Here is a 23228-nt window from a genome sequence, read left to right on the forward strand (position 1 = left end):
CTTTATGCAAAACACAAAGGCCATTTTTCAGCCGGTGGAAGAAAGGGAAACACGGCGCGTGTCGCTGCAAGAGCGGCTCTGCAGATGTATGAATAAACTGGCTGGGCAATCCATCAGCGCGGGCTGGGCCGGGACACAGGCACATCATTTTAAATAATGGTTCTGCGGGTTTCAAACTGCTGAATCTCTCCGTGCCAGAGCTTTGTTTTTCCCACGGTGAGCAGATTCTGGCGGGCGCTGTAGCTGGAGACCCAAAGATGTTTGGGGTTATTTCTTCCCATCCAGTCTTTGGTTTGTGCAGGGCTGACAGAAGGGCTCAGAGGTGGAAATGGTGGTCCCAGGAGGCAGAGATTTTCTCACCAGAGGAGTTAAAATTAGTGAAAAGGGGATGCAGTTTAGGAAGGAAGGTGGAGGCTGAAGATCACATTTCCACATGCACCAGAAAGATGGTTGCTCTGGCCCTGGGATGGAGGGGGAAAAGGTTCCTGTTGCTGCTGGCAATCACACCAAGCAGTTGAAGGAAATGAGCCGAGCATTGCTCCAGTTACAGTACTTTGCAATCCCCTTTTCTTGAGGGAGAGAGTAAAATAAGATGAGTAAACCCTGAGAAAATAGCCTAAAACGCTCAAACTCTCGCTGTTGTGCGCAGCGGCTCCCGTTGCCCCCAGGAGCTCTGTGTCCTCTGCAGGGGAACGGGGACTGGGCACGGGAAATGAGCAGCGAGCGGAGAGGTTTAGTTTTCTTTTTCATAAAGGAAAGAAACAAACCCAAGCGAGCAAGGGAAGGAACTGGATGTTCAGGTACAGCCTACATAAACTCCTCCCTCCTGGCAGTGTGAGTTTTTGGGATGATGCTGCATCTTCCAGATGTTTGTGGACCATTTAAGATTATTGTGATCTTAATGGCTGAGCTATAAAAACCAAGAGCAAATTAGCATTTATAAATGTGATATTTCATGTGTATTTGCAAATGCAATTTATGCCACATGAAAAGCCCATTTGCAAACTCCAAATCATGAATTGCTCTAATCAGGAATTACATGTAATTCACATCATTTTGAAAATTAATGATCCCAGCTCTACCTCACCACGGCAGTGCCCAGGCAGAGGGTGGATGCGCAGATCGAGGCACGCGCTTCGGCACGCAGCGGGACGGTCAGTGGTGGTGGGATCTGCGGTGAGGAGGGCTGGGAGCTGCTGTGGAAGCCCGGCCGTGCCGGCTGGGAAGGGAAATGTTTTCACTGTAAACCAGGAGCAGACGGGCTGAAGAACAGCACAGATTTTTGAAAGGTTGAGTTTCCGTGTGCGTTAGCAGGGGAAAATGCTCTGGGGGTGAAGTCTAAACAGACATGGCTGTGCGGCCAGGGCAACGGCACAATCAGCACGTGGTTTCTGCTCCTTTAATTACGATCTCCCACGATTTTTTTTCCAGTTGGAAGAGAGCGAAGCCAAGTGCGCGGAGGCCCAGAAGTCCCATCAGACAGCAGCCCTGGAGCTGGAGAACTTGCACACGGAGCTGGAGACCCTCAGCAGAAACAAGACCCTGGTGCGTTGGTGGAGCTGCAGCCAGAGCAGGGCGGGTGGGAGGGCACCAGCACAGTCCTACCTCCTTGGGTTTGATAGCGATAACCAGCTTTTTCACTAAATCAGCAATAACCAGCGTAGTTACTAAATCACCAAGCGTATTTACTAGATCACCCAGCCTCTTTGGGGACAACAGCCCCCGGGTGGTTTAATGGGTGGATAAAATCACGGCAAGGGCGCAGCGTCCCGTCGATGGGCAGGAGCTCCCTTCACCTCTCTCGGTGTGGCAGCGTGTCCCCGAGGATGCCGCGGGGCGGGCGGTGCTGTGCCGTGGGTCCCTCGTGGGACACGTGAGCCAGCGGCCCCATGGATCCTCCCACAGGTAGACGAGCAGCTGTACCAGCTGCAGCATGAGAGAGCCGACCTCCTGAAACGCATCGATGAGGACCAGGAAGACCTGAACGAGCTGATGGCAAAGCACAAGGCTCTGATAGCCCAGGTAGGAGCCAGGGCAGTGGAGGCTGGGGCAGCATCTCCCTCCCCGGGAGGGTTTGGCAAACCCTGCGGCCTAGCTGAGAGCACATGGTGGTCCCTGTCGTCGGGAAGATGCTGTGATGAGAGGAGAGGATGGCTCATGGCTCCGGCTCCTCTCACCCCTAGTTTTGAGTCTTCTTCCAAGAGGTGTCTTGGCTTTTGTTTCCATAGTTGGGAAATCCTGTAGCATCCCCGTCTGGATCCTTTTCTGTTCTTTCTTTCACAGTTTTCTCATGCAGAAATTAAAAAGTGCTGACAGACAGCCCTGGGGCTTTCTGCGCAATATCCAGCCTAAGGCAGGCTCTCCCAGAGGATTGTCCCTGGAGCTGAGGGACTCCAAGGCTCCCGGTGGAGCAGGGGTAGGCTGGCCAGGCTGACAATTCACACTCTGGTGCCCCTTGCGCTGGTGTTATGGAGCCAGGAGTCTGTATCTAAAGAGATCCTGAGGTCAGAAATGACCTTGACAACATGGTTTCTTGTCCTGATCTGCAAATATTTGTTTCAAAAATTAGCAAAGTTGCATTGAGTCAGGAGAGTTAAGCTCCTTCAGTCCAGGTCAGGAGCAGCTTGCTGTTTCGGCAGTGGGAGGCACAGGCACGAGCCAGCCTTCAGCACCGTGCTCCTCGCAGCGTATGCCCCCTGCTCCGAGCCCTTGGCGCTTTCTCTTTCTGCAGTCGGCAACGGATATCGCTCAGATCCAGGAGCTGCAGACGCAGGTGGAGGATGTGAAGAAAGAAAAGCAGAGCCTTCAGGAGAAGGTAATTCCTCCCCAGCCCGTAACACCCAGAGCTGAGGCGCGGGAGCCACCCGGCCGTCCTCTGACGTCTGTGCCCGGCACGTCGCCGGTGCCGGTCCTGGGTGCCGTGTTCTTGTCTGAAATGAGACCGAGTCCCTGTGCCGGTGGTACAAAGCCATTTCTCTTTTGTAAAATGGTCAGTTCCTCTCCTCTTCCTGGCACATTGTTCATGCCCCCAAGAGCAGCACGGTGCAGAAGCCACTCTCTGCCTGCTGCTTGCCCCCAGCCCGACTCTACGGGCAGGATGGGGCCAGGGCAGGCCGTGGGGCTCTGCCAGCAGTGGCCTGGGGCTGGAGAAAACTTTCGCTGGCAGGGCTCTCGGGATGGAGAGCCCCACTCCTCCCTCTTCCCTTCCCAACCTGTGGGTGCTGGGGCTGGGCCAGAGCTGACCTGGGGTGGGTGCTGCACTGCCTCGCCTCTGCAGCTGCACCCACTCTCCTAGAGTGCATGGATTTAATTTTAAACACATGAGTAATCCCATTAATTTAAGTGCTTTATTGGAGCGTAGCTAAGCTGCCCGGGAATCAGAAGCAGAGCTTGGTCCCTCCGAGGCGGAGCAGGTGGTGCTTTAGAGATAGGCCAGATAAAAGAAGATGAATTCCCGTAGTTCTAGGTCAAATACAAAATCTGAGCCAAACTTGTACCAGGATCACTAAAAGAGCAGTTTGCTTTGGAGATCTCGATGTAATGGCTGAAGAAACAGCTTGGTCCAGGCAGCTTTCCACGCAGGAGTAAATTGTGAATTTTTACGCCTGCTGTCCTCAAAGAGTTTGTGTGAATAGAAAAGCAAAAGAGACCCAGGCACACGTCATCTTGCCAGCACGTTTTTAATTCAAAAATACATGTTCATGTCCTGCGTTTCCTGTGTGGTATTAGCAGGGGGGAATCCTCCAGGCAGCCAAAGGTGATGCTCCTCCATAGTGGCCCGTCACCTCGGGGGCCGTGAGAGCTCCTCGGTGCATGTCACACCAAGGCGAGGGACTGGGGGGGACACCTGTGAAAGGGGCCAGTGGGTCGGGGGCCGGGGAGGTGCTAACGCAGCCCGTCCTCACCCAGCTGCAGGCAACGCAGGCAAGAGCAGCGCGCCTGGAGCAGAGCCCGGCCGAGCGCTCCATTGTCAGCCGGCAGGAAGCCCGCATCCGCGACCTGGAGAGCCAGCTGGACTTCCAGACTGTGCAGATGAAGCGCTTCGAGGTACCACCGCTTCATCCCGCGTGGGGAGGGTGCGGAGCCCCGGGGGGGGGGTGCAGCTCGCTGGCAAAAGGTGGGCGCAGCGATGCTGCCACCTCGGCTTTGGGGGAAAAAGCACCCAGGAAGGGGTGGGGAGGGGCTTTTGGACAGTCCATACAGTCCGTGCTACTGCCAGTATCTACACGTGCTTCACTGCGGTGTTTACTGGAAGCCAGCAGTGGGCCCAGTGCTATGAACACCCCGAGGAATACACAGTCCCTACCTCTAGACCCAGAGCGCGGTGTGTGCTGAGTCAGCACATCCATCACAGCACCTTCCCACCAGGCACCCCCCTGCTCTGGCATCACCCAGGAGTCAGGCCGTCAGGCTCGATCACAATATTTCACTGTCCCCATCCCTCAGCACCGTCTGCTGGCACCCCAGGATATGTTTTTACTGTCACTTTTCCCTGAATCGTGCTGCCCGAATGAGCCCAGCCCAGGGATGAAGGAAAATGCTCTTGTGCCCCCAGAGCAGCAGCCAGCTCCGTGGGAGCCCCGGGGATGCCGTGCGGCCCTGGGTGAGAGTGCTGCCCGGGGTGGTGGGTGTGGAGCTGGGCGCAGGGATGGACTGGGGGCACCGGGCTCCGCACCCGCTGCAGGCAGCTGCCGCCACTCATGATGTTTCCGAGCGATGTGTGATGTTGACAACACTAGTGCCTGGCTCTGCGGTGTGGGGCGGGGAGGGAGTGCTCCCCACATCGCTTGGTGATTGTCGAGAGCTCCGATGCTCCTCACCTCCATCTCCCTTGCTTCACCTCACCCCCCCCTCCCCAGGTGCTGGTGCTGCGCTTGCGAGACAGCATCATCAAGATGGGTGAGGAGCTGGAGAAGGCGGCCGAGTCAGAGGCGCGGGAGAAGGAGAGCACCAGGTACTACCAGAGGAGGATGGAGGAGATGAAGGCTGACATGGACGAGCTGGTGCAGAGGGAGCTGGAGTCCAGCCGCCGGCGTGTGGAGCTGGTAAGGGGGTGCTGCCCCCCTGGGCTCGCGCGGTCCCGGGGCCTCGGTGGGGGTTTGCTGCTGTGGCAGGTTACCCCTCCGCAACCTGCAGATTGGCCTGAGGGCCCCAGAAAAGTGATTTTGTGTGCTCTGTGTCTGGGGGTAGAGGTGGCCAACTTGCTGTTAGCTGGCCCCCGCGCAGGCGTTTCCCAGGCCACTTCCCCACGGCTGCCCTGCGTCCTGCTAATGTTGGGGCGTTGGGCTCGGCTGTGGCGAGCGGAGCTGGGGAGCGCTCAGAGGGGCAGTGAGGGGTTTTGCGTCTCTCTGCAGCCCCAAATCGTTGAACTGAAGCTGTTGTTGAGTGTTGAAGCACCTCACATTCCATTTCTCCGTGGCCGGGCTGACAGCCTGGGCCGTCCCTCTGCTCCGCGTTTTGCTCCAGGAGAGGCTCAGAGAAATACCAAGAAGTTGCTCAGGTCGTTCCTGCAGCGCCATGTGCTGGTTTTCCTCGTGTCAGGCAGAACCTATGCGCTCCCCAGGCACGAGGAGAACGCCCCATCCTCCTGCCAGCCCCACCCCGTGCCGAAAGCCAGCTTCGTGTGCCGGGGCTCAGCCCAAGCGCCGGCTCCTCGTGGTGCTCCTGGCTTTGCCAAATCCCTGCCCTGCGGCACGGCGGCGTCGAACCTGCTCTGTGTGCCCAAAGCCCCAGCTGTATTTGGAGTACGGCAAAAATAGATTCACCTTCATTTTATAGTCCTTTACGAGCATCTCTTTTCATGTTGTTTTTTTCCAGTAAACAAAAGGAAAGCCTTGCTTCCAAGCAGTAATTGAAAGATATTGCATTTCTGCTGGCAGCAGAGCCACATTAGAAGCAGTTATTTTATCAATAATCTTTTATTTAACAATCAAGGAGATTTCAGCATTTATTTCGCCCTGAGGCTGCCAGCCTTTCTGAAGGGAATGGTGCTTTAGTGTGAATTATTCCTCATCCCCTGCCTGTGCCGCGAACAAGGCTTTGTCCTTGCTCTGCCAGCCTGAATCCTACGTGCTCACACACAGCTCCGGCTGCCGGGACACCCTCCCCCGGGCACCAAACGAGTCTCCCCTCTAGGTTGGAGTCGTGCAGCCACTGATGCTCTTTAGAGTCATGAGATTTTTCAAACGAGAGGCTCTGCTGGGTGCGTGCCAGCGCCGGGCACGGCGAGTGGCTCCCTGGGCTGCAGGGCTGCCCGCGGGGCTTGAGCAACCCACCCTGGGGCCGGATCCTGACACTCTCCCTGCGGGCGCTGAGCGAGACACGGCTTCAGTTGCTATGATAACTGTGTGTTTATTGCAGCTTTGTTAGAAACGCGATGTTTTGGAACACAGATGCGCTGTCTGTTAGGATATGGGTGGGTTCTTTTAACTGTATTTTTGTATTTGCACATATATTTTTAGAAGCTTTTTGAATGTTTCATATGGGGATGTGAATGATGGGTGTAGCAAGATACTTGGTCTTCTTATCACGCTTCTGTTCTCACAAATGAAGTTTGCATAGAAGTCTGAAAGGGATTTTAGAAGCACGTCCCTGGAATAAGACACAAAGCCCCGTGAACAGACAAACCCATAAGCAAATCCTGAGGGGTCTGGGTTTATCCGGACACCCAGGGATTTGGGGTTATCATCTGGCACGTGCGCAGCAGGGGCAGGAGGAAGGAGCCAGGCCAGCCCTACAGTGGGTGAACTCCCCCGGACATATCGCACCAGCCCCGGGTTCCTCCCCGCTGGCACAACGGCGGCTGGTCGGGGCGATCGCTCCGTGGGAACCGGGGTTCCGGGAGCCCCCCATGGCACGGCTGTGTGGGGAGCCAGGGGCTGCTGTGGTGTTCCCAGGGAGCGGAGTCATTCCCCCAGGCTGTGTGTACCCTTAACAGCACTTAAATAAAACATCGCGGGAGAGCTGTGATCACAGAGCCCCGCCACGCTTGTCGAGAGGCTGGCGGGGAGCATCAATAGTTAATAGAAAGCCACTTACGGCTCTGCTCCTGTTAAATCCCCCATCAATTATAAATACTGCATGAATTATTCACTTAACATTACTTAAGTCATGGTCTGCACCTAACAGGTTTTTTTAAAATGTATTTAAATAAACAGTCGCGCGGTTGCGGACTTGCCACGCGCTGTCAGGGTTTCAGCGATGCGTTGAAGGGACAAATTCATTGTAGAGATTGGGTTAGAAATCCCGCCTTGCTTCCTGGGGTCCTAAGAGCTGGTGCCTGCATACAAGGTATATTATTCTCACAGCTCGTATTTATCAGTGGTGGAGGCACTTGAAAATCCCATCCCACCGTCCCCGCACCACCGCTATTTTCATCCCTCCCTCATTTTCCACCCAGCTTTGGGCAGTTGGGAGGCAGCCTCGCGCCGTTCACAGGCAGCAGGGAAAATCCAGCGAGAAGCAGGGATGGGAGCTGGAGAGCTGGCTGCCAGGCAGATGGCTCTGCCTTATGAATTTTGTAAGAAGAATGGGTTTTGATCACTTTCCAAGCCCGGTGCCGTCGCAGCAAGGGAGGCATATTTTCTAATGGCGGGGGTAGTACTTGGCCCTGGCTGTCTCTGTCTTTGCTCTGGTTGCATGTACTGGATTTCCTCCATGGAGCTGTAGCTCCTCTTTCAATAAAATCTGGATCCCAGCCTGCAACAGCTCCTCATTTCTCAGCTGCTGTGCTGACACCCAGAGCTTGACAGGCTAGACCCAGCCGCCTGGTCTCCTCGGGCCACAGCAGAAACTGAGTCATAGCGAGAAGCGAGAGATGGATTTCCAACTTAGAGTCAGTCCTGGGGAGCTGAAAAACAAGCCCTGATCTCTTTGCTCATCGTGTATGCGCACACGCATGCGCTTGTCCTGATGCAAGTGTCCCGGGGTGAAGCTGCCTGGTGTGGTGCAGGGAAGGATGGAGCAGGGGCTGGGACCAGGCGTGGGGCAGGGATGTGTGGGGCGATGAGCTGCTGTCACACCGGCGGGGATTTCCCTCCTGAGGCTGCTGTTAGGGCAGGATGGTGCTGGGTGCTGGGCACGGCTGCTGGCTTTGGAGCTCCAGAGATGATGCTGGAGATGGGTCCATTGGGGAGACAAGGGTGTGTTTGGAAGAGGCCTCGTCTCAGCTGCTTTGGGTGTCCCCAGCCATCACTAAAAGCCCTGAGCAGGGGCAGGACAGGGACAAGGCAGGGCAGGGACGCTGCATGAGGACCCTGTCCCCTGCCTTGCTTTTACGGGGCTGTTTTCACAGAGCTTCTGGCAGAGCATCTCTCTCCTTACCTGTGGGTTTGCTGCAGTGGAGGGGAGACGCGAACTCCTAACGAGCCAGGATGGACTAATTCACCTTTTAGACAGTAATTCTTCCAGTAGGTGCCAAGCAATAACTAAAGAGCTTAAAGAACCTCCTGTTCCTGTACGGGGGTACCTGTGGCTGCGTGGCTGATGGCTGCACTGCTGGTACAACTGGGATGCCATGGGAGAAATCAAGTGGCTGCCAGAGGCTGGGTGGGGAGCTCTGGGACAGGAGTTTCGGGACTGAGCCCCGGGCAGGAGCCCTGGGGACTCGCTGTGTCTCCTCCAGCCGTCCTGCACCCCCAGGCAGCTCCACTCCCCCCCAAGCCGGGCACGCCGTGGGGGGCTTGCAGGCGCTATCTCAAAATCATTTCTTTAATGAAGCTGTGAAATTCATCAGCATAATAATTAACTATTTTTACTGAAAACTGAAGTACAGGTGTGAAGATATTCTTCACACTTTTTTTTTTTTTTTTAAAATGTGAGAGTCACAGTGTAAATAACCCTTTTTTTCCTGCTTCCAGTGATGGCAGATCTCCTTTGTAATGCAGCCCTGTTATTGCCACGCAATCCAGCATCCTGTAGCACATTACAGCCTGATCTCCATGATTTTTTTTTTTTTTTCATTTGCAAGCTTTAAAGATTTTCTTGGTGCTTTCAGTGAACTTGAGAAGTGAAGTGGGAGCTGTTTATGCCTCCAGCCGGGAATGCCACGCTCCCACCCAGGCAAACCTACAGCTCCCAGCAGGGTCCCAGCCAAACCCTCTGATGTCTTGGCAGCCCTGGGCCCCAGCACCGCCTGCCCCTGGCCTTCCCCAGCTGCTCTTTTCTTTAAAAGCTGATGACTTTGACAACGTGTAAGGACAATTATCATCAAAGGGAGCCCGTCCTTAGAGGTGAGGTTGGGTGATGGAGGTGACAAGAGTGAAAATATAGGTGCTAATGAGGCCCTGCTGTACAGCAGTTTGCCATTAAAGAAGTAAATTCTTCAGGAAATGAACAGCACTTGTGGCTGCTCACACCACAAAAAGCCGCTCTGCTCTGTCTCACTCCAGACTTCAACCGCAGAAATTTTGTCACTTCAAACTTTCTGAAAACCTGCGAGTTAATTACTTAATTAAAAATAATAATGATTGATTAATACTGCAGGTGTATGCTAAATTATTCAAATAGAAGAAACCCAAATTGGACTAATTAGATTACACTTCACTCCAGGTGGATGGGAGCTTGCAAAGGTTATGTTGTGACAGCAGAACCACAAACAAAAATAAAAGACGACGACGAGGACGCGGCGCTGGATGCTCTGCGGTGCCTTGGCATCCTTTATAGTCCCATAAATTATTTCACTACTGGTTTTTCCTAGCTGTTTTTAACTTATCTTCAAATGCTTCTGAGACAAAATTAGATGAAAAAGAAGCTCTTAAGAAAAAGAGGTTTTGGAAATCCTTTTCCAGAGAAGCAATGAAAGCAAAGCCAGGATGCGGAGAGCTGGGGGATGAGGGGGTAGGAGGGAGGGAGCTGTCAGCTGAGATGTCCCCTCGCCCCGATTTCCCGGAGGGCTCCGACCGGGGCTGAGCTGTCTCCGCTCCTGCTGGTGCCCCCGAAGTGCAGGGAACAGTGCCCAGCGGGCCAGACCTGCTGCTGAGCCCTCGGCTGTGACACTTGCAGTAGGAATTAATTTTTTTGCAGTGTAACTCGTGTTGTCAGGATCTTCCCAGAATTGATGTGCAGCAGCACCCTCCTGCGAGCCCCCCTGGGTGAGAGCAGCAGACCATGCCGAGGCGTGGGTTTGCTGTGTGCTGACCATCCCCCAGTGTGATCCCATCCCCCTTGTCTTGAGAGAGCCTTTAATTCAGGCTCCCTGTCAGCAGAAGTTAACCTCAGCTTTCTAAAATAAATGCTTCTGACCTGCCAGCGGACGGGTGCTGTTGGGTTTGGGGAGTGCTGTGCTCTGGGGCGATCTCTCCGCCAATACGCTGTGAATGGGAGAATCTAATTTGGAAATGTATGCAAAGCCAGGCAGAACATATATTTTATTTATTGATTATAAAATATACATCAGCCGGGGTTTCTGAGCTGGTCAGGCTGGTGTCTGCTGTGCGTGACTGGCTGGTTTGGTGGAAGGAGCCAGATCTGCCGGCGCCAGCGGGGAACTGGGGTTTAATGGCAGAGGAATCTCCTGAGCCCGTGTAGCAGAAGTGCTCCCAGCCCCACTTTGGGAAGCTGAGCACCTTGCTCTGGGCTGGTGCCACGTCCCCGTCTCTCCCTGTCTCTCCCTGTGCTCCCCGTGCCACGGCCGGGTGCGTGGGCTGGTCGGCAGGATGGACGTGGTAGGGCTGCTCCAAACCGCTGCGAGGCAGGAGAGAAATTAGTGGAGCTTTTCAATGGAAAATCAACCTACACATGAAGCAAAGGACCGTTGGTTCTGCTTCACCATCTCTGGTTTGTGGCAGGAGCTGCAGATCCTGGAGCTTTGTGCAAGTCTGGTATCTGCTGCTTTGCAAGGGAGAAGGCAATGAGCTGTGCTTCTCTGTGGGATGGGGGGGAGCTTCCAAGGGCTGAGGGGAGCCCTTTGGCAGCTCAGTCCCACACCGACACTTCCCGGTCAGCTGGGCCCTGGCCTGGTGGCTGGGTCCCCACCCTGAGCAAGCAGCCCCCCCCCCGCAGTGTGCAGGACACATTTTGGGGAGTCGCTGGGCTCCCATGGGGCAGCCCCAACGCTGCTCCTGGTGTGTGTGGGCTGGCACGAGCCGCCGGCCGAGGTCTGCGCGTGTGGCTGGGGCTGAAATCCCCCTGCGGGTGGGTTTGCGGTGCAGTGCATATCCTACCCCTGCAGAGGCTAAAGAGTAGCAGGAGAAAAGAATCTTATAAACGGTTGGAAAATTGTTGCCTTCCTCCCCAGGCATTGTGCAGCGTGAGGGCGGCTGCTCCAGCCTTCGCCCCCTCCCTGATTAGGTAGAAAGAGCTGATTCCCCCGGCAGCCGTTGCTTTATAAGCCCCGTTCATCAGCACGGCTCCTCTGATTGCAGCCCCGCCCCGCCCCAGCAGCAGTCTGGGTTCCCCATCATCACCAGCGCCAGCCGGAGCACGGGGGCTCCAATAATGGGCCATTAATGATAAATAACGCAGGCAAGATGATGTGAAGTCACCTTTCCTCCCCGCAGGCCCAGCCGCAGTGCAGCGCATCTCGCCGCTCCCCGGCAGCCCCTCGTCTGGCGTCGTGTGAGGTTTCTCACACGTGGCGAAGGGCAGTGGCCAGCTGGTTCCAGCTGTGGCCACCGAGCCACAGCATGTGGGGAAGCCGGGAACTGGGGGGGGGCAGGTCCTGCTGTGCTCGGGTGGGGTGGGGCTCTGCTGAGGCTGGTGGGGAGCGGTGATGCTGTCGCCTGGTGCCTCGGCAGCCGGGTGGTTCCCTCAGCTCCCGGCGGCTCCCCAGGGTGGGGGAGGACGGGCTCATCCCCGGGGTGCGGCGGGATGGGGAGCGGGCACGGCCACAGGGGCCCCACCACTCGCTCCACTCCCCTGCTTCAGCAGAGCCACGTGAGCAGGTGGGGTAGGAGTTTTCTCAATATCTTGTCCCTGTTTTTTTTCCCCGTTTTCTGCTCAGAGGAAATAAAAAGCTGGCAACACTCGGCAGTTCATCCTGAGAGAGGATGTAAATGCTCAGACCAGTTACTGTATTAAAAGGGAAATGCTTCTCACATTTACATTTAGATTGAAACGACGTGTGTCAGAGGTGTCTAACAGCTCCCTGGGATAACAGTGGCCTGACGCTGGGGCCATTCTTGTCAGTTTATATTATGAAGATTTTTTTTTTGTGTTTGAAATGTAAGTATATTGACATAATTATTCCCTTCCTTGAGACAATTGTATGGTATGGAGTAAAACATAACTTGCCTCCGTGCATGAGATCCAGAATCGAGCGCTGGGATGGGTGTGACATGGGGTTCGCAGCCTGTGGTGAGCAGCTCTGTAAGCATAAGCCTTTCTATTTTGCACTGATTTGAGCCCAAAATGCTGAGCAGCGCATTTACTCAGGGCATTTCCCCTCACTCCACCCCTGGCCTGGCTGTGACTCCTGCTCTTCCTCCTCTTCCTCTTCCTCCTCCTCCTCCTCCTCCTTCTCCTCCTCCTCGCTGGCTGCAGCGTCCTCGAGAGCTGCGGATGTGCTGAGCCCAAGCTGCAGGGCAGGGCACAGAAATCCCATGGTACTGTTTCCCTTCCCCACGTTTTCTTGCTGCAGATCTATATTGCCAAAATTCACTTTATAGTAACACCTGAGCCCCGAGAGCTAAAATTCACTTTCCGCATCAGCTCGTGCAAGTCTCTGGGCAGAGAGCGAGCACGCGCAGCCCCACATTAGTCTCTGCGTTCCCTCAGCCCGGGAAGCCAGGGTGGTGGTGACGGTGCCTCTGCTTGGGCAACATCACTGTGCTTGAGCAGTGTCCGCTCTCATTAACAAACAGGTATTGTCAGGTTTACATTCAAATTGCCGCTTGGATGGCTTGTGGGAAGGGGACCCCAAGGTCACCCACAGCCATGCAGTCCCCAAAGTCACCCCGGTGCCCTGCGCAGCCCCCTCCTGCAGCCACCAGCCCCTCTCTGGGGTGCAGTGTGGGTGCCACGGACTGTGGGTACCCAGGGACTGGGGTGTCCCCAAGGGGAGCCAGACTGAGCCCCGGCTCAGCAGCATCAGCTCCACGGTGGTCCCTTGTCTTTTGATGTGCCCAGGGCTGTCATGCAGAAGGCAGCAGGGTTGGGGGGGAACCCCACCAGCCAGGGGGACACGCTGTTTGCTGCTCTCACAGTTGTGCCTGGGGAATTTTGTTTGTCAGTGGCCAGAGAAAGTGGGGCCGGGGTGCCAGGAGGGAGCAGGGTCAGGGTGCCAGGAGGGGTGCATGCTGCTGTGTGCCTGGCTGCCTCCCCGCCAGTCACTGTCAGGTTAATAATAGCAGAATGGGGGAAGGAATTAAATGCAGCCACTGAACTATATTTAATTTGTGCTGTATCCTGGAGCTGAGGAACTAGTTCAATAGAGACTCTTATCAGCCTGTTTGAAGGGCTGAGCTTTTTATCTAGCTGTTGTTCTACTGCCTGGTCTTGCAGTTGCAAATCTCTGAATACAGGCACGTAGCCAGCGGAAGCTTCGAGTTTTCTCCCGTGGGGCTTTTCTCCTCTCGGGGGTCAGCGTTTCACCATGTGCCCCCTCCTGAGCCACCAGCTGCTCACGGGCACGACCCCGGCATGGGGAGCATCTCCATTGCCCGGACAGTGGGCCATCCCCACGCGACCCAGAGGAGTTTCCACACCAAAACGGGTCCTCTCCATCCTCTGCCCAAGCCAGGAGGGAAGCGAAGGACTTCGACACGCGGAGTTTCAAAAAGCTTCTTGGCAGTGTTCAGGTTTTTTACCAATCCCAGCGCATTTCCAGAAGCAACCGTGATGCTGTGCAACCCGAACTGGGATGTTTCTGTGCGTGTTTTTATGAACTGAAACGTTCTTCCCCTCGGGCCCGCGCACCCAGTGATCCCAGGGCTTTCATTATTTACTCTGACAGGCTGCCGGCTCCTGTGCCGCGGCCTGTCGCAGCCCGCGCCGCAAATCATCTCTCACCTTGTCACCACCGAGATGGCAATTTTACAGCTGGCAGCTTCAATCACAGTGAATTTGCAGCTCGCGCTCACTTGCCTTCTCTCTCTGCCGTGTGATGGTTTAGAAAACGGCACAAAGATTCCCTCCCTAGCTGAAAGGACTTGGAATCGATGGGCTCAGCGGGCAGTGCCGGCTCAGCGTCCTCGGTGCGTGGCGAGGCCGCCCGGCCGCGGGCGATGCCGGGTCCACGGAGCCATCCAGGTTGTGCCACTTGTCCGGCTTTTTGTCCCTGTAGTTTAAATTATGACTTGAGTTTCTGGTTTTCCTTATCAGCTGCAGCATTTCTGAAAAAGCCTTTGTTTCCAAGCAGGTGCGTGGTAGGTGTGAGCGGAGGAACAGCCCCGAAACGCCGGGGAGCACCCCATGGTCTGTGCCCCGCTCCATCCCTGGCAGGGACATGCTGCTGTCACACCGGGTGCTTTTACACCTTCCACACAGCGCGGGGCGGGGGGTTAATGTTTAATATCAGATCTACTCATTTGCTCTATCAGTGTCACGTTTTGATTTGGCAGAGTGATACGGTGATGTACTGAAATCGCAGCACGGGCACCGTACAGCAGCTGCGACTCACACCCGTGTCACTACACGGACGTGGTGCCCGTCCCCGGTCCCTCTACGCTCACCGCCGTGGCGCTGGGCGTCCCCCGCTGCAGGAAGGGACGTGTGGGTGGCCCATTGCTCTCTTCAAACTTTTTTATTTTTTGTCCAGGTTTTATATTCTATGTTGGGCTGAGCCACATATACACTTCCCCCACACCAGTCTGGCTGGGTCAGGAAGACATTACTCTCTACTAATGATCTCTGGGAAGGCTGTTTGTACACCCTGACGCTGCCCTGGTACAGCCCTGTGCCTAAACCCAAGGTTTAGGGGTTAACCTCCCTGGGGTTAAGTTCAGGTTCCACACAGTAATTCCTGGTGGCCGCCCTGTGCTCGGGATTTTTGGCTCATCTCCTCTGAGCCTTTATCCACTGTGTGGGGGTGCCGGTCGCTCATGGAGGGGTTCAGCTTCATTTGCTCCTTTTCTCGTGGAAGGTGAAGTTTGGGTTTTACAAGCTAGTGCACATGTGACAGGGCGCAGCCACTCACAAGCCCTGGCAGGGCACCGGGAGCCCTGGGGTGGGTTGCAGGGGGGGTTCAGCAGATGCCTCGCTCGCCTGCTCCACGGTTCGGGGTGCAGGTGCCGTGTCGGGGTGCAGGCTCTGACCTGGTGCCGTCCATGCAGGAGCAGCAGCTGGCGGAGCTGGTGGCGGTGCGGCAGGTCCTGCAGGCTGACCTGGGGACCTCCATCCGGCGCATCGCCGATCTGCAGGTGGCCCTGGAAGAGCTGCGGTCCAGCGACGAGAGCGATGCCGAGAGGTGAGGCAAGGAGCTGGGGGGGCTGGGGGGGGATGCAGAGGGGCAGGCTCAGATGCTTTGGGGTGGGGAAGGACGCTGTGCTGCACAAGGGCGATGCCAGGGTGGCTGCGGCCACATGGCTCCGTCCTCGTGCGTTTTCGCTGCAGCACCACATGTTTACGAACAAGGAACTTCATATTAATGGAAGGTTTAATGAAAAAAGCATCACTCTTAGAATCATACTGCGTGGCCCAGCTTAATGTAAGCAAAAAGGATGGAAATAGCCCCCTTCACAGGGCGAGCTCCCGTCCCTGGCAGTGTGGCGGGTGCCCCAGCGCTGGGTTTATGGATGGAAAATTCTGCCCCTTGATCCGCCCCAGGAGCTGGGGGGCCCCAGGAACCAGTGCAGCTGGGCGGGTTGGTTACTAGGAAAAAAAATTCCAGTGAATTTTTCAGGTATTATTTCTTCAGCTCTTCAATTTTCCCCTCTGCTACACTGCTAAAGGGGCATTGTGACAAATGGAGACAAAATGGATAAATGCATTTAAAAAAAAAAAAAAGCAGAGATGTGCTTGTCACTGTGCCGTGAGAAGAGATTTTCTTTATGCAGTGATTAAACCAGGCAAAGGTGAGATAGAAACCGGGAGCTCAGAAATTCTCTACTTCGTAAAACAAAAGTGACTTCCAATACAACTGACGCTTTAGCGGGAGGTGAGAAGTGCTTCCCGGCAGGGCCCTCGGCAGCTGCTGCCTGCAGGAAAAGCGCTGGATTTTGCTCCCTGCCCTTCGCCAGAGATGTTCTGCGACAAAGTTTTTCATCCTGTCAGACTGGCGCGGTGGCCGTGGGGAGGCCGTTGCGAGCCATCGGCAGCGCCGTGGCTGACTGACCCCCTCTTTTCGCCCTCGCAGCGTGCAGACGGCGCGGGACTCGCTCGGCTCCAGGAGAGAGACGTGAGTCAGCCCCGGGGAGCTGCCAGCCCCACGCTCGGAGGCTGCACCGGGGTTGTGCGATGGGTGACAGACCACCAGCCGCCCGCAGCCTGCCCCCATGTCCCCCCGCCCAACTCGCTTTCCCTTTGGGCTCTCTCTGTTAAACCGGTGGGATGCTCTCACCTTGAGATGATGAAATTGGTCTGTGGCTTTGAAGGAAAACTCCGATCCTAAAGGATTTCATCCGCTGCAGCTGGTCTGGGGGGTGCTGGCGTGCGGGCAGGGGTAGCTCTGGCCACGTGGGAGCCCAGGGGTGCGTAGGGCACGTTGGGGTACCCGGGGTCACACTGGCTCTATCACTGCAGCTCTGCTCCTGGGCACTGCAGGCAGCAGTGGGGTTTTCCTGCCCACAGGCTGCAGGGCACCTCTAAAAGCATGAGGGAAATAGTTAATGGCAGCAGCAATGGCACAAGGACCAGGTTGCCTGGAAAGGTTTGTTTTATCCGATCTGTGCCAGTGCCACAAAAATGCCGTTGCTGGAGCTGTGCAGGAGCCTCCACTCTGTGCCACTCTCACCCTCACACACGTTCCCACTTCCCAGTGCCACCCGCCCTCCTGCCTGCGCTTGCAGAGCTGACGGGGTCTGATCTCTCCCCACAGGGACGCCTGCTCCAGTGTCGGCTCCACGCTCAGTCTGGAGCCTGCAGAGAGCATCAAGTCCTGGCCGGGATCGTCCGTGGGCTGGTCTTCCCCGGGGGGTACCAGTGTGGCCGGGAGCCTCTCGATGCAGTCTGTGGGGAGCCACAGCACCCAGGGCTCCAGGTAAGGGACCCCCGGCACGGGCGCCCGCCGCGACTTTCCTGTGGGGAAACCACAGGTGCTTAGTGCCAGCTTGCAGATGCATGGAGGGTAGAAAAATATTTGCAACAGCAAGCCATCACAAAGGTATTTTAAACCTGCCTGTATTTTTATTTTTTTGTAAAAAGGCACGAGAGGGAGGAGCAGGCTGCAGGCAGGGCTGGTTTCCCAGCGTTCAGGCGCAGAGAGATGGCTGTGGGCACCCTGCCCCCTCGGGGCACACCCTGCAGCCCCTCGAACAGGGGGACGCACGTGGAGGGTGCACCCCATAACTCCCTCAGCAGAGCCGAGCATCCCAACCCACTGTGTATCCTCAGGGGCTCCCACGTGCTCTCTTTGGCTTTTATTTTCCCGTGGACAAAAGTAAAATCACCCTTTACGGGTGATGGATCCCACAGCGCAGCGAGGAGCACTGCGGGGGCACCGCTGCAGTGCCCACAGCTGCTCAGGGACAGGGGGGTCCCTGAGGCTTACCAGGGTGGGGGGGGCTGCAGATGCTGCCCCGGGGACAGTGGGCACTTCATCTGGGCTCCTTTCAGGACATGCAGAAAGGAGCTCGGGGGGGGGGGCCTGTGGTATTTAAGGTCAAAGCATCAAATCAGGGAAGGTACTCGCTGCCACACCAGGATCAGTGGAAGACTAGATGAAAGTCGCTACATCAAAAACATGCTTCAAGCAGTATAATATCCCTTGATGTATTCTCTAGAGATAATTTAAAGAGGCGATGCAGCCTATTTGAGGATTTGTATGCCATATGCTCGCCTTTCGCTGCTGAGGAAACAGTATGCATTTATACAGTTCTAATATAAAATATGTTAATTTTTGACGGTAATGCTAATGGGCTGTGAGGGAGTTGGAGAGTGGCCCAAGCACTCGCATGGGCAAAACACCTTGGCCTGGCTCTCGCGGAGCCACCCCGGGGTGCTCAGTGGCAGGGCTGCCCAGTGCACAGCGGGTGCCCAAGCACCCAGCCTGGATCAGAGCCGCCTCACCCAGGTGCCCGTCGGAGGGACCCTCCAGCCCAGAGACAACCCCCCCAGTTTACAGCCATCCCCGGCACCGTGGGGTCGCAGAGAAACCAGTTCTTTGTGTTTCGTGCGAAACAGTTGCGCAGGTTGTGTTTTGTAAATCAGGGTCTGGTGGCTGCGCCTCAGAAGGGGGGGGTGGGCACAGGGAAGGGCATCGGGTCTCCTCGGAGGCTTGGGAGAGCCAAGAGGGAGCTTAGACGGAGCTTTGAGTCTTGGGGCTGGCGCAGTGCGGGGCCAAAGCGGCTCCAGAGAGCATCATCCCCCCCTTGGGAAGGTGGTTTGTCCATTTTGCATGCGAGGATCTGCAGAACAGCAGCTTTGTAACAAAGAACTGCTCACGTTGTGTGTGGCTGCCGTGGGACGAGGTGGCAGCCGGGGTGCAAGCGGGCGGGAAGGCCGACCAGCTGAATTCAGGGCTGGCGGTACCTCTGCCTGCAGCCCCTGAGTCAGGGCCTTCCCCACTGCGCTGCTTTCCCGGGGGTGGTGTATCAGGACATGCAGCACTATTTTCCCGGCTTTCCCCCCCATTTTCCCCGGAAGCAGGACAGGGGCCAGGCTGGCGCTCGGCACATCTCGCTGCGGCACCCGCCTGCTCCCCGGTCATGTGCAGGTCTGTAGACGGATGCTCCGTGCTGATGGAGTTTGATAGGCTTTGCAGACTGCTGTTTCATTGCAGACATTAGTATTAAGCTCCCCGCTCCAATTCTGGCAAGATGCATCCCCGCTGCATTCACCTGCTTCATACAGTAAAATAACTATTGCCAGAATTAATTTTCTGAAGAGCGAGTCCGCTGGCAACGGACACCTCGGGTGTGCTGGAGCAGTTTGAAGCAGTGCATTGCTGATACGAGGCAGAGTTTAAGAGCAGTGGGGCAGGGCTGGGACCTGCAGGGGTGTGATGGGTGGGAGCCCTGAGAGCAGCCGGCTGAGCTCATTGGGACCCCCCACCCCACCCCAGCACCCATCAGTAAAGTAATTCCTAAGTTCTGCTTAGGAGTCTTTGGGCCAAATGACCCAACTCTGATGATGAGCGAATGGGAGCAAATCAGGAGTTATGGCTAATATCAAATTTCTGAGCTGAAATACACTGTATTTATGATAAAAGGGCATGTATGTAGGCTGGACTGACCGTGGCCCTTGTGAGAGGCAATTTGTAGCTAGACCTGGAAATAGTGTGACAAAATCTGCCTCCGTCCTGGGGGTCATGAAGAGGAGAATTGCAAATCCTGGTGTCGTAGCTGTGGTTGGCTTCAGCTAATCTAAGATGGAGGCTGTATGAAATGCAAACAAACAGACGATGAGACTGGTAAGGTAATAAAAATGAGATCAGCGAAACGAGCTCTTCCTTATTAAGATTCCTTTGTCTTACACAAGCACCCAGTAATGAAAAATGAATCTTCCTAGCATTCGCTTCTCAGCACTACATATGGGATATTTGCTGAACAAACAGCTGCCAAAAGCCAGAGGAAAGCATAGAAGGCTGTTATCGTCAGTGCAGTGCACAGGAATGAGAGATTTGATTAACGTTTTCTTTAATTCTCTGCTATTTAAATGCTTGTACAAAATGTTGGCCAGCAGGGCTAAGCCTCAATAAATACAGCACGTTGCAGAGTTGGCATAGACTATCAGTTTTTTTCTTAGGAAGCCAATTCAAAACTTTATGTGTTTATTCTGCCTCTCGCCAGGCAGGTCGGGGTTGCCTTGCGGCAGAGGGCCCGATCCTGAGGTGCAGGCAGGGAACAGACCTGCAGCACAAGGCCCTGCCTCTGGGTTCTGCACCCCGTGGCACTGCGGCGCCCACAGCCCTGGCGTCACCCCGGCACCCTTTCCCCTTCTGCTTCGGTTCACCAAAGCAGGAGCCCGGGTCCCAAGGCTGGTGGGGATCTGACACGTTTATTTTTAAACACTATCGTGTCAAAAGCAAATCATTATATGGGAAACTGGGAGCTCTTCTGTGGATGACGGCTGACAAGAAAATCCTCTTCTGACAGAAATTAGGCCAGTCTCTTTTCTCTCCCTGAAATCGAGTTGTCTTGGCTTTATTTATGAGCTACCAGGAAAAGCATCCGAGCCACACTTTCATCCCTGGTCATGTGTTGCAGTGCATGTGTGGATTTTATTGTATAAATTATTTCAACTAGCATAATTCTAATCATGTTAATTGCTATGTAATCTTCGCTAATTATTGTTGTATGTCATTTGCTTTGGTGTGAATGGCATATTGCAGAACTCCGTTTGGCTCACAGAGATGCCTTCTGAGTTCTGCATCGGGCCCTGCGTTTGCCTTTGGCTGGTGGAAAATCCTCTCCTCTGACGCGGAGACAAGCAGCTGAGTTTTGCTCGGCAGCTGCTGCCTGCTCGTGGCCCTGCCTCCAGCGGCATCACCCACCACCGGGGCTGCCCGGGGCTATTCCAACCCTGGGAGTTATCACTGGCTCACCAGCCCTTGGCCGGGGATCTATGGACGAGCAGAGGATGCTGCAGGATGGGACAGGACTGTCTCGCTTGAGCCCTGCCTTGTGAGGAGGCTTGAGTATGGGCAAGAGAGGAGTAGCCATGATTAGCCACTACACTCAGGGGGTGTGGTGGTAGGATAAGGGGTCACGGTTTTAAACTGAGAGAGGGGAGATTTAGATGAGATCTAAGGAAGAAATTCTTCCCTGTGAGGGTGGGGAGGCCCTGGCACAGGTTGCCCAGAGAAGCTGTGGCTGCCCCCTCCCTGGAAGGGTTCAAGGCCAGGTTGGACGGGGCTTTGGGCAACCTGGGCTAGTGGAAGGTGTCCCTGCCCGTGGCACTGGGTGATGAGCTTTAAGGTCCCTTCCAACCCAAACCATTCTATGATTCTGTGATTTTGGGGTGGGGTTTTTTTGTAGCCATCAGGGTAGCGTTAAAGGAACAAAGGATGAGGACGAGGTGCTGGTAGAGTGGGGGGGGTGCAGCCGTGGTGGCACAGCTTGACTGGTGACAGGGGACGGCAGCTTGGGCTCTCTGGCCACAGCAGCACCAGCTCAGGCCTCTGGGCTTGTTCCATCAGAAACCTGTTGCATGGGAGGAATTACCTCGTGGTCCTCCGGCTCGTTTTGCAGGAAGCAGTGAGCTGAAATGGGGGTGTGATTTCAGTGCAGCTGTGGCACCGACACCGCACGCACTGGCCACGGGCCGAGGAGCCAAGCCCTGAGAGATGCGGCTTCCCTAGGGGAACCAGCCCTTTCCCTGGCGCCTGCGGCTGGGTTTCGCTTAATGAACGTGACTGGTGGGAGAGACAAGGGTGGGTGGGGCGGGCTTGGGCTTCAGCAATCCTGCTGGAAACCAGGGCAGGGAGAGCAGGGGCAGGAGATGCTCCGTTACGCAGCGGTTCCTGCTTGGAGCCGGGGGGCTGTGGGGCCTCGTACTCACCGTGGGAGCTGGAGGAACGATCCCGTGTTTGGAGCTTTCACTCCATTTCAGGCTCTAAAGATTTTCATAAAAATAGTAACTGTCCGTCATGCTGAACAGGACAATAAATAGTGGCGTGTAAACTGTCCGTGTTCACAGTCCATTAGTGCTTCTTACGTCTCCAGCTCACTTTTATCTCAGTCTTAAAAACCAAAGAAAAATACTGAAGCTGGCCGTTTAATTTATGAAAGCTGGTCATGCAGCAGTCAGTTTACAATATTACTCAGAAACATAGAGAGTGATTGGAGCAATTTCCCTACAAATTCTCAGGGAAGGATTACACCAGCTACTTAGGTAAATGCAATTTAGGATCCTAAAACCGGCATTATCGAAGTGTCTCAAACTATTAATCAGCTGTGAAGCTTCAGCAGTGTCAGGTGCGGTGGCGCGGGGTAGCCCTGGACATTGCCGCGTTTTGGAGAGATTAAACCTCTGGTTAAATTATTTTGCATTGAATAATCGAACGGTTTGGGCTCGTTTAACGGGCTGCGGGCGCACGGCAGGGCGGCGAGCGCCGGGGCCGGGCGGGCACCTCCGTGCCCTGGGCTGTGCTGGCAGGTGTCGGGGACCTGAAACTGCTCCATTGCCCCATCACTTCTGCAATCACTCGCGTTTCCCAGCCGGGAGTTCGCCTTCAGCCCATCTCGGCATGTAAATTATTTCACGGGTCAGCAGAGCCTGGTCCGAACGGGTCCCGCGCGGTGGCTGGATTATCCGCGCTCAGCCCGTTCCCATGGCAACGCCAGCATTCCCGGGGCAGGATGCCTCATTACCGGCGATGTCAAACTTGACCACTGCTCCTGCACCTCAGAGCCTGCCGGCCTCCCAGGGATGTATTTATATCTACGTTCTGCTGCTTTACTCTACCCTTCGCTCTCTTTTTGCCCTCCTCCTTTCTTCCTCAGACAAACTCATGCCCTGGCAGCCCCCTCATTAAGGCCGGTTCCAGATGCCCCTTGGCTGAGCAATGCCGGGGGTATCTGTGAGTGGGGATAATCTGCCGGCGGTGCCGGCAGCTGCCAGCACTGGGCACAGCCTTTGCCAGAGCGTGTCGCTCGCAGGCTCCTACGCTCCCCGTCTCACCGGCGAGCGGCTGCGCGCCAGCAGCCTATAGATAGTAACTGGCTATCGTTGATGCGAAGCGATGTACCGAGGAGAGACGCGGCGCAGCTCTGCAGAGCCCTGCTTTGTTTCAGCCGTGTGCTGGCAAGGAGGCCCTTTGCCTTTCCCTACAGCGGGACGGGCACAAAATCCAGTTTTTCAGCCCTTCAAGCCAACATAGGCGCTTGGGGGGAGATGTAAAGTGTCACATCAGGGGCTTAGTGTCACCAGCGACACCGAGCCCACCACTGACTGCAGCCCCTCCCCATCTCCGTGCATCAGCTGCGCAAGGAAGGGGATGGGCTTGGTGCAGAGAAGCCCTTTCTGCAGCCCTCACGTGCCCAGGTCCAGCCACTTGAGAGGGGCTTCAGCAGCAAAACAGGCACCGCATCGGCATCCCACGGTGCCCAGGGAGATGCTGCCAAGCTCCAGTCCTGGCAGAGCGGGTGCTCAGCACCATTGGGGAGGGACAGGCAGGGCTTGGGGAAGGCAGGACCACCCCCTGCTCCTGCCATGCTGCCACCATGTCCCCATCCCGCTCAGTGAGGGGCCAG

The 23228-nt window shown here is 55.6% G+C and overlaps 1 protein-coding gene across 2 annotated transcripts in view; it reads left to right on the top strand.

The window, feature by feature from the left end:
- The window catches only part of MYO18B (myosin XVIIIB), a 70640-nt gene that overhangs the window by 43468 nt on the left and 3944 nt on the right, over window positions 1-23228 (top strand). For both annotated transcript variants that reach the window (XM_074887202.1, XM_074887203.1), the window contains exons 35-42: window positions 1432-1545; window positions 1906-2022; window positions 2732-2815; window positions 3910-4047; window positions 4860-5045; window positions 15210-15343; window positions 16232-16273; window positions 16913-17074. In XM_074887202.1, the coding sequence (XP_074743303.1) occupies window positions 1432-1545; window positions 1906-2022; window positions 2732-2815; window positions 3910-4047; window positions 4860-5045; window positions 15210-15343; window positions 16232-16273; window positions 16913-17074 (977 nt within the window). The remainder of the gene's footprint in view (window positions 1-1431; window positions 1546-1905; window positions 2023-2731; window positions 2816-3909; window positions 4048-4859; window positions 5046-15209; window positions 15344-16231; window positions 16274-16912; window positions 17075-23228) is intronic.

This window comes from Strix uralensis, chromosome 17 (genome assembly GCF_047716275.1).
Source record: "Strix uralensis isolate ZFMK-TIS-50842 chromosome 17, bStrUra1, whole genome shotgun sequence".
NCBI lineage: Eukaryota > Metazoa > Chordata > Aves > Strigiformes > Strigidae > Strix > Strix uralensis.